Source organism: Balaenoptera musculus, chromosome 8, assembly GCF_009873245.2.
Source record: "Balaenoptera musculus isolate JJ_BM4_2016_0621 chromosome 8, mBalMus1.pri.v3, whole genome shotgun sequence".
NCBI classification, from domain to species: domain Eukaryota; kingdom Metazoa; phylum Chordata; class Mammalia; order Artiodactyla; family Balaenopteridae; genus Balaenoptera; species Balaenoptera musculus.
Genome location: NC_045792.1, coordinates 95,648,604 through 95,659,811, shown reverse-complemented (window position 1 = coordinate 95,659,811; position 11,208 = coordinate 95,648,604). Strand labels below are relative to the sequence as shown.

Genomic DNA, 11,208 nt, shown 5'->3' with positions numbered 1-11,208 from the left:
GGCTTTCCCTAGTTGCGGTGAGCGAGGGCCACTCTTCATCGTGGTGCGCGGGCCTCTCACTATCGCGGCCTCTCTTGTTGCGGAGCACAGGCTCCAGACGCGCAGGCTCAGTAGTTGTGGCTCACGGGCCCATTTGCTCCGCGGCATGTGGAATCTTCCTAGACCAGGGCTCGAACTTGTGTCCCCTGCATTGGCAGGCAGACTCTCAACCACTGCGCCACCAGGGAAACCCTCTGCTTCAGTTATTAAGGGAAAGTTCTTTATAGAAGAATGCCAGCTAATAAATGTAGAAATAATGATGGAGTTGGAAAATCAACGTATTCCAGCCCCCAAATGAAATAATTTAAAAAGGAATCATCATTGACTGCTAAACGATTAAGCAAAAGGTTGAAGAGGAACAGCATATTCACATGGTGCCAAATGTTAGCCACAGATCAGTAGTTGTAAAGGGAGAAATATACCTTTATAAAGAGACCTCTGGCTGTTACAGACTCAACCAAGTGATCATGTTTTGCCAGATGATCATGTAATTTACCAAGTCTTACTAAATGGAACAGTCTGAGAATATGATGTGCTGCATCATGAGATGAGGTACGTAGGTAGTAGCATCACCTGAGAAGCATTTTTGCTCAAGCCTCTTAACCTAAATCTAGTCAGTGTTTACAGGAAGTATTAGGGATAGAGATGCAAGCTAAATGGCACTGTGAGGAAATAACCAGACAAAACTAGGATGTAACTGTCAACTGCAAGTCAACAAGTCAACTCTCCTGTTCTTTTTAAAAAGCTTGTGTTGTAAACAAACAAACAAGCATAAACAGAACCAACCAAAATAAAACTTGGAGGCCATTCTAGAGTAAAAGAGACTAAAGAGACATAACATCCAAATTTGTTGCTTGAACCTTGATTGGGTTCTGGATTTTTTTTTAGACACTTTTTGGTGTATTTGGTGTATTAAAGGCACAAATGACAAGGGGTGTGATAATGGTATTGTGGTTATGAAGTTAAATGTCTTCATTCTTAGATGCACAGTGAGGTATATAGGATTAGAGTATCTCAATGCCTGCTGAAATGGTTCACAGGAAAATTAAAACAACTCTTATATATCTCTATCCATGGAGATAAATGAGGCAAATTTGACAATATATTAGCAATTCTTGAGTCTAAGTGGTGAGTAGTTGGTATTTATTCTACTGTTTTCAACTTTTCTGTATATTTGAATTTTTTCAAAATATAGTTGAAGAAACAGTGTTGCAATGAATGAGGTTTATATACGTATTCTTTTCAAATGCCATTTCATTGGGCTGCATATTCCATTGTTTGGAGGGACCACAATTCTTTAATTGTTGCACATGTGTATACTTTGCTGCTAGTTGACATTTTAGTAGAATTTGTGTTTATTTTATGACAGTTTTATACCGTTAAGGCTTGCAGTGGATGAGAAAAAGGAATCGAAATTTTTTCTTTTCTTTCCTCCTCTGTCCTCTATTCTGGAACTTGAGTGGGGAAGAGAAAAAGAGAATGAGAAAGGTACCTCGAAGGGGTTCTGTGCACTTGCTTTTAGGTAGGAGATAGAATTGAAGCTGCTGCATAAGAACCATACCTTAAGTAATAGCCTTTTAAAATCGGTTACTTGTCCTTTAGTTTGGAGGCTGCCCAAGTGATAAGGAGGACTACCAGCAACTAGGGAAGCAGCTTGGCACAGAGCGGGGAGTGCAGATTTTTTTTTTTTTTTTTGGCCGTGCTATGTGCCATGCAGGATTTTAGTTCCTGGACCAGGGATTGACCCTGTGACCCCTGCATTGGAAGCACGGAGTCCGGCCAGGGAAGTCCCCAGAGTGCAGGTATTGTGTTGTGATTTGTTTTGTTTTTGACAGGGTTTTAGACCTTTTGGTTAGTAAAAAAGTTCTTACTGCCTGATAAAAAGAATAACTCCTTTAGACGATGGTCTGTTCTTTAGATATAAGGCTGAGCTATGGAGGATATGGGAGGAATTTAAGGATGAAATATTCTTGGAAGAAAAGTTCTGGGAGAAGGGTCTTTTCTGAGAAGGTGTCATTAAATATGAAAAGAACAGTACTTTCCTCTTTGAGCTAGAATCGTATTTGCAGTGGGAACCTTCTCTGACTGCAGAATAGATGTTCTTTGACGTTAATGTCTATACCTTAGATTTCCATGAAGGCAACTTACAAGGACCTGAATGGCCTCATTTTAGCTGCTTCAGCGTGTAGAGCTATTGCTCACTCCTTCTCTTCCCGGGCCTGGTGTGACAGTGGCTACTGAGGACCATGAAGGTTGTTCCAGAGAAGAATGCTGTCCGGATACTCTGGGGGCGAGAACGGGGCACTCGGACCTTTGGAGCTCAGCGACTTCTGCAGGAGCTGGTGGAAGATAAAACCCGGTGGATGAAATGGGAGGGCAAGGTGAGAAAAATGGGTGTTTTTCACATAGGAGTTGTAGTGGTGACGGTAGAATGGGGCCTTAGAATGGGTTAATGACATAGAGTTGGGGTACAATTTATTTTGTGTAGGAGAATTGATATATCTAACTTGGTTTTTTGTGGGGGGGAGGTTTTAATAAATTTGGAAGCATAATGGGCTAGAAATATCATTTTTATTTAGAGCTAGATACTTTTCCTGAAGGTAATTTAGATTTATCTCTCTCAATTTGTAGCTTGATCATTGTCTCCAGTTTTTAAGCTTACACTGTAAATACTAGTCTAGAATGGTTTGGTGCTTTTGAGATAGAGTGAGCCATAGTTTATAAGTAATGTATTTTAACTTTTGTTTGTTTGTTTCTCAGAGAGTAGAACTGCCGGATAGTCCACGCTCTACCTTTTTACTGGCCTTCAGCCCAGACAGGTACCTAGTCCTTACCTAAACTTTACCTGAGACTTGTGACAGCATTGCTTTCTCTGTATTTGGCCTAGCTTGATCTTCCAAGTCAAATCCCTAAAGGCTCTTTGAAGCACTGAATGAACAGAGCTTTGCCAGTGTTATCAGAAAGGGAAAGAAAGTAGATGAGCAGTGCTAACCATAAAAATAATGGGAATAAGCAAAGGAATCTATGAACGTCGAGGATCAAAACTTGGAAAGTTTCTCAATAAGAATCCTTTGCCTGTGTGATATAGGCCACCAATAGTGTGATAGTTTCCCTGCTGGAAAAAATATTCTCTGAAGGGGTTATGTGTCATCTGGGGACAGAATGGAGAAGCCAAAAGCTTTTAAAGATGAGAATGTTTCTGTTGTTTGTAATGCCCAAGGCGTAGTTTTTTTCATGTTGGGATGGGGAATAAGTATCAATTTTCATTTTTTGTCCAAAGCTGATAAAGTTTGTTACCCTCCCACATGCTTCACATTTACTTCCTCCTCTTTGATTCCCTAGGACTCTCTTGGCCTCCACCCATGTAAACCATAATATCTATATCACGGAGGTGAAGACAGGCAAGTGTGTTCACTCTCTGATTGGACACCGCCGCACTCCATGGTGTGTCACTTTTCATCCCACCATCTCAGGCCTTATTGCTTCTGGCTGCCTAGATGGGGAGGTTAGGATTTGGGATTTACACGTAAGTGTTTCCTTTTCTTTGGTATTCTAAATGCAGAGACTTGTTTACCCTTGGGTTCTTAACGCTGGAGGAGAGACTAGCCAGGTTCTTAGAACTATATCTGAGTACTTACTCAGTAATCATTGCCTACTTACTGATAGGGAGTCTAGCCGACAGCCCTCCATTCTAAGATGAACACCCTATTTAACTGTCTGCCCATTGTGACATAGTACAGGACACTCTAAGACGTCTTCAGGATGGATTTCTCTTGTTTTAGATCAAGGATTGTACTGTATTCTGATCATGATCGTCAAAGCAATGTGCTCCTTGTCCTGGTGACTGGCTAGTGGGTTGTTGTGCACCATGTCATGCACCAAGCTTGAGTTTTCACAGGCTACAGAAACAGGAGCTGTGCGGGTGCTCATTGCTTATGGATTGTAGATGACAAAACTGAGCTGACAGTAATGTTTTTCTGATAAAGTTGGTGACACTGCCAGATCACTGGTTTTGTACGTCGTTTTCAGAGGACATACTTAAAGTAGGCCCTACAAGTAGTCATTTTATGTTAAATGGACCCTTTTTTTTTTTTTTTTTTGAAATTGACATCTCAGTCTGCTGGCAGCTTGTAACCTAAGAATGTCTGGGATTTGTTCATTCATAGGGTGGCAGTGAAAGCTGGTTCACAGATAGCAACAATGCCATTGCCTCCCTGGCTTTCCACCCTACGGCTCAGCTCCTGCTGATTGCCACTGCCAATGAGATCCACTTCTGGGATTGGAGTCGACGGGAGCCTTTTGCCGTGGTGAAGACAGCTAGTGAGATGGAACGGGTCCGGTGAGTGCTTTGCCCACCAGCAACGTCTGGTGTAGGATTAACATGGCAGAGAGCATTTACCTGTGCTTTCACCTCAGGAGACAGATTATTATCTCCGTATTATCCCTGCTCAGGGCAGGGTGTTATCCCTATGGGTCTTCCTACTTTTTAAGCAGCTGGCTAATCAGCCAGGAAGCAGTTCATATTGTTCATTTCAGCTGTTCCTTATTGGCCTCATCTTCTGGTCTCTGTAGACTATGACTGTTAGAATCTGTTTTAGGTTCAAAGCTATCTGGTTTGGTATAAAGCCTTTTTTTTTTTTTTTATAATCCTGAAAGGTATTCAGGTGGTGGGTAGCTTGGTGGGTAAATTGCTTATCCCTGGTTTTCTGGAAATGGAAAGTGGAGATGTAGATATGTATCCAATCTGCTAGTAGATATTTACATATTTAGCCATCAAAATCAGCGCACATATTGCCTGAATTAAAGTCAATGCATTGTTTTCCTTTGGTCCTCTTGGTATCGCAGTTGGATATTAGCTAATTTTCTAGCCTCAGCTATGTCACTTGATGCTGAGACTATTCCTTGTCACCAGCACTCATGCTTCTTGCCAGTGTAGCTGCTGTGTGAGGGGAGACCTGAACCTGTGGCAGAGTATGGGAGCATTCTCTGCTTTACTATTATGATGGGCTCTTAGACATGAGCAGCTGTGTGCTTAATGTAGCTGCTTCCTGGGATGGAAGCCCAGGTGTTTTTTGAAATTATTTTTGCGATATGTATTCCCTTATTCTGGCAAGTGTGAGGATGTAAGAAGAAGTATTGAGCTTTATTATTTTAATCTGTTTGAAAGTTTTGGAAGTCTGTAACATTAAGTGGATACCTCGGTGATTCCACAGTTGTCAGTAATGATTTCCAGACGTTTTCTCACAGGTTTCCTCTTCTCGGTTAACATAATTTCTCTCTCTGTGTCTCTGTCCCTTTCTTCTGTGCTTTCAGTCTGGTGAGATTTGATCCTCTTGGACACTACTTACTCACAGCAATTGTTAACCCCTCTAATCAGCAGGTAAGTTAGTCAGCAGTTCCAACTCTGTCTAAACTGTGGGTTATTTTCTCAACTAGTGCTCTAATTCTGATTATATTGGACTTCAGTTTTCAATGTCCAAGTGTTTCTTTCCAGTCAAGATTAAAAACTAGCTTCAGACTGTATTCAAAGTTATAGCCATATCGTGACGGGGGAGTCCATTCTGAAACCCCTGAGTGATCGTCCCAGTAGAAGTAACCAGGCTGTGTTGGATAACTTGTCATTCATGTGCCTCTGGCTGGTTGACGTTTTGCTTCCCCTTACTGCCTCCATGTCTGGAAATGCCTTTTGTAACAGAGTTGGTTTGCCAGCTGTACTCGTTCAGAAGTGTTGCTAATTGGAAGTGAATAATTTAATACCATATGATGATTCTGAATCTGGAACCAGTTAATTCTCAGTACTTCAAGGATGGAGTTGTTGCCTCTCTAGAAAGGTTTTCCTTGGATGATTATCAGTAGTTTTTCTTGATCTACCTGCAAGTTCTACCTAACGGCCTGGCTCTGCCCCTGCCCCACCTTGGTCCACGCTGCAGGGTGATGACGAACCAGAGATCCCCATGGACGGAACAGAATTATCGCATTACCGTCAGCGTGCCCTCCTGCAGTCACAGCCCGTGCGCCGGACGCCTCTCCTCCACAATTTCCTGCACATGCTGTCCTCCCGCTCCTCTGGCATCCAGGTGGGAGAGCAAAGCACAGTGCAAGATTCTGCCACCCCCTCACCCCCACCGCCTCCCCCTCAGCCCTCCACGGAGCGTCCCAGGACTTCCGCTTACATCCGGCTCCGACAGCGGGTCAGTTACCCCACAGCCGAGTGCTGCCAGCACCTTGGGATCCTGTGCCTTTGCAGCCGCTGCTCTGGCACTCGAGTTCCTTCCCTCTTGCCACACCAGGACAGTGTCCCCCCTGCTCCTGCCAGGGCTACTACCCCTTCCTTTTCTTTTGTACAGACCGAGCCCTTCCATCCCCCGGAGCAGGCCTCATCAGCGCAGCAGGACCAGGGCCTCCTGAACCGGCCGTCTGCCTTCAGTACAGTCCAGAGCAGCACTGCCGGCAACACGCTCCGCAACCTCAGTCTGGGTCCCACCCGTCGCTCTTTGGGAGGCCCTCTGTCTAGCCACCCTTCTAGGTATCACCGAGAAATCGCTCCTGGGCTGACAGGATCTGAGTGGACCCGGACAGTGCTCAGTCTGAACTCCCGCTCTGAGGCGGAATCCATGCCCCCGCCCAGGACCAGTGCCTCTTCGGTGAGTTTGCTGTCTGTGCTGAGACAGCAGGAAGGTGGCTCTCAAGCATCTGTGTACACTTCAGCCACAGAAGGGAGGGGTTTTCCAGCTTCAGGGTTGGCAGCTGAGTCAGATGGAGGGAATGGCTCCAGCCAAAACAACTCGGGCAGCATTCGCCATGAGCTTCAATGTGACCTGAGACGCTTCTTTTTTGGAGTATGACCGGCTTCAGGAGCTGGACCAGAGCCTGAGTGGGGAAGCGCCCCAGGCCCAACAGGCCCAGGAAATGCTCAACAATAACATTGAATCCGAGAGGCCAGGCCCCTCCCACCAGCCCACCCCACACAGCAGCGAGAACAACTCCAACCTGTCGCGTGGCCACCTGAACCGCTGCCGCGCTTGCCACAATCTCCTGACCTTCAACAACGATACCCTGCGCTGGGAAAGAAGCGCACCCAACTACTCCTCTGGCGAAGCCAACTCCTCCTGGCAGGTCCCCAGTACCTTTGAGGGCATGCCCTCGAGTGGCAGCCAGTTGCCACCTCTCGAGCGGACTGAGGGCCAAACACCGAGCTCCAGCAGGCTGGAGTTGAGCAGCTCTGCTAGCCCGCAGGAGGAGAGGACTGTGGGGGTGGCCTTCAACCAGGAGACAGGCCACTGGGAACGAATTTACACCCAGTCCAGCAGATCTGGAACTGTGTCGCAGGAGGCCTTACATCAGGATATGGCTGAGGAAAGCTCCGAGGAAGATTCACTCAGGAGGTGAGCAGATGCTTTCCTGTCTTCTCCTGTATCCCTTACTTTCCTCCTGATATCTCTTCCTTCAGTCCTGTGGGTGTTGTGGCTGGATCTGGAGCATCTGGGATCCATGCATCATGCATCTGGTTCTGATCTCCCTAGCTCCCATTGCATCTTCTTGGAAAATCTTGCTGTGGTGGCGGAAAGAGGATAAGGCCTGGCAGTGTGAGTCAGGTGACTGCTTGCTCCTTTTCTGGCTAAGCTCATGTGACGTTTAGCCTTGGAGGAGAGTTGTAGATGAGGTTAGAGAGGCATGAGGAGGTAAAACCGTTGACTTCCTCTGCTCTGCTTTTTGGCCTTCTCCAAGGATTGTATGTGCAGGACTGGTTATTGTGAAACGACAAAATGTCCCAGAGAGACTAGGAAAAAGTAGTAAAAGAGAACCCTGCTTGGGACAGATTAGTGTATTGGGTCTTTGATTGTGTTGCTTTGGACAAATTCTTAAACCATATCTTTTGGAACATTGCAACTTGACAGAAGGAAAAGAAAATAGTACGTATATATGTCAAGGAAAATTTTTTTTTTTTTAGAGGTATATATTTTTTGGACAGCAAGTTAGTTGCTTAGTTAAGATTCTTTGAGTAGATCTTCCAGATGGACATTCACCTCGAGGTGGAGAAGAAGAAATTCATAGAAGGAAGGCCTCTCCATACTTGGATTGGCATCCCAGGCAACTCTTTCATGGAAGAAACAGAGTGGGTGTAGTTGATCGCCCACCACATGTTCCGTGTATGGCTGTGTGCGCATCTATCTTGATTTATTAGGGACTTCTTTCTGTAATTCTGTAAAGGTCAAATCTAGCATAATCACCAACTCCCAGAATATGCCTGTTGGATCCAAACAGCATATTGCTCTGCATTACATCCTCTGTTGAAGCATCTGAAATTTCTCTGACATAAGCTTCTAGCAAGGGTGGGAATATGGATTGTGCACATAATGTACTTGTTATTTTGGGAGAATGCTTTAGAGAGTTACCCAGTTAATAAGTATTTGTTGAATTATATTTTTTTTCTAGCACTGGGCTAGGCACTGTCAGGAGTACAAAAGAAGTATAATACCTGGTCTTTGCCCACTGGCAGTATACAGTGTTGTTGTAGAGGCAAGACTTATTTACATGTAATTACATAAAAAATGTAAAGGAGCCGAATGCTTCACTGTATGGGACTGAGATTAAATGTAGTCTAATTTCAGAGAAAGGGAAGGATCATCAAAGAAGGCTTTACAAGAATAAGTCTTGAAAGATGGGTAGGATTTGGAAAGGGAAAGACCTTTTTATTTTGGGGGTATAGCACATGCTAAGGGAGGAAAGGGCATGATGAATTCAGGATAGTAAGAAGTTACTTAAGGGCGGTAACGTGAACACAGGGAGACTTGGTCAGATATGAAAGATAGACGAGGTAGCTGAGATTGTTACTCTGCCCGTTTGATTGAGGCCAGTTCTGGATTAACATCTAAATTCCCAGCTTTGGAATACTTTGCCTTGCATAATGACCCATATCAGGAGCCTGAGACTCTGTTCTTCCTTTTTGTCAAGAGAGGTGAGACAGTAGCAAGCATAGTGCCTGACATATAGTAGGCATTCAGAAAGTTTATTAAAGGTAGCCATAAAGGACTGTCTTCAGTCATTGCTCTAAAAGCCTACCAGTGCCTGTTTCACTAGCATCAGTGGGTTTGTGGTCAGCCTCTGTCCGTTCTGTTCTAGCAGGACCTCTTCATGGATTGCTGTTCTGAGAAATACCTGAGTTGTTTAAAACAAACTCTGTTGTTTGATAATAATTAGAGATACCAATTACTGAGAGCCTACTACTGTGTTCTAGCTTTGCCTTAATTATTTCTAATTTCCACAGTAACTCTGTGCAAGGCAGGTATGAAATTTCCCATCTTCCAGTTGAGGAAAGAGTGGCTCAGAGAAGTCAAGTTTCTTGTTAAAGGTCACACAGTAGGTTGCTGAGTGGGGATTTGAACTCCAGTGTGCATGACTAAAGATTTTTCTAGGCTGCCCTCCATGGTGTATTTCTTTTTTCTTTTTTTTTTTTTAATTAATTAATTTTTGTCTGCGTTTGGTCTTTGTTGCTGCGTGTGGGCTTTCTCTAGTTGAGGCAAGGGGGGGCTACTCTTCGTTGCAGTGCACGGGCTTCTCATTGTGGTAGCTTCTCGTTGCAGAGCACGGGCTCTAGGCGCGTGGGCTTCAGTAGTTGTGGCATGCGGGCTCAGTAGTCGTGGCACACGGGCTTAGTTGCTCTGTGGCATGTGGGATCTTCCCTGACCAGGGCTTGAACCTGTGTCCCCTGCATTGGCACGTGGATTCTTAACCACTGTGCCACCAGGGAAGTCCCCATGGTGTATTTCTTAAAGTGATAATCTCATTTTTAGGTGAACCATTTTTATGTTTTTCTTTTCTTTTAACTTTTTGTTATGGAAATCTTCAAACATATAAAAATTAAAAGAAAAGTAGTGTAAATGAACTCCCATATACCTATCACCTGGCTTCAAAAATTTTCAGCACTCGTCTGTATCCCTTACCCACTCCCACCCACCCAGACATCATATAATTTTGTCTGAAAATACTCCAGTATGTTTCTCTAGAGCAATTCTGTCTAATAAAATGTTCTATATCTGTGCCATCTAGTATAGTAGCTACCAGCCGCGTGTGGCTATTGAGCATTTGAAATGTGGCTAGTGTGATCTGAGGAACTACATTTAAATTTTAACTAATTTAAATGTAGATAGCCACGTGTGACTAATATATTAATAGTCACTTCTTAATAAAGTAGGCCATTTAAAACCCAGAAACTATTAAGGATCTATCAGAATTTTTTGTAGGCAAAAAGCAGTATGTGTTTGTGGTTTAAATAAAAAAGTTCAAGCATTTAGAAATGTTATGTTGTAGAAAATGAAGTCCCTTGTCATCTTGCTGTAAACAATTATATATATATATACACACACACACGTTTTTTAAATTTTAAAATATACAGATGCACAGTTCTCATTGTAAAATAGTATATTAATCCAGTGGTTACATTATTTATGGAGTTGCTTTTCAGATGAGCTTGAATGAGGTGTACCACGAGGGTTTACAGCCTACTCAAAAATGAGATATCTTGTAAAATATTCTAAGTGCACACCCGTTAAAGAAGGGCCACCACTTCCTCATAAACTGAGGGGCTGCATTCTGGTATAAATCACTAATATATACTTGTGTTAATCGGCATCTCCTACCACCTTCTGAAGGTCCCGTGTTCTCTGGCTGATGAGCGGCCTTGCTTGGATTTCCCCAGCAGGTGTCACTGTTGGGCTAGGCTGGCAGGGAAGAGAAGGTGTCCTTACTGTGTGTGTGCACGTCTCCTTGAAGGGAGGGGGTTTATTCTTCAGCCTTGTAGTAGGAGATGGACTAAGGAGGCATGTTTTGATCCTTGGTGTTGCTGATATAATCTATAGTGTTTTCAGATAGTGAGAATATGAAACAAAAGTGTGTATTTCAGTGTAGCTCCATGTTGCTGAACAGTGATGCACGATTTATCTCCTTTTGCCTCTGGGCAGTGGAAGGTGACTGTCTCTATATAGTCTGACTCCAGGTTACAGTTTATAACTTGGATGGCAGGCCCTTTGCTTCACCATGAGAAGCTTCTTTTGGGGTCTGATAGCCCAGGACTTAGCAGGAGAAAATGAGGGTGTTGGGGCTTCTTGCAGCAGGGTCCCTGTGGCCTTGAAAGGGTGGTACTAGGGAAAAAAAGAAAATTATTTAAAT

General features: G+C 43.9%; 1 protein-coding gene across 1 annotated transcript in view; it reads left to right on the top strand.

Moving 5' to 3' along the window:
* The first annotated feature begins 2,285 nt into the window (after positions 1–2,285).
* Positions 2,286–11,208, top strand: part of AMBRA1 (autophagy and beclin 1 regulator 1) — a 147,576-nt gene continuing 138,653 nt past the window's right edge. Inside the window, 8 exon segments of the mRNA XM_036859626.1 lie at positions 2,286–2,420; positions 2,800–2,858; positions 3,382–3,565; positions 4,206–4,378; positions 5,353–5,419; positions 5,970–6,116; positions 6,387–6,869; positions 6,871–7,424. Of these exon segments, the coding sequence (XP_036715521.1) occupies positions 2,286–2,420; positions 2,800–2,858; positions 3,382–3,565; positions 4,206–4,378; positions 5,353–5,419; positions 5,970–6,116; positions 6,387–6,869; positions 6,871–7,424 (1,802 nt within the window).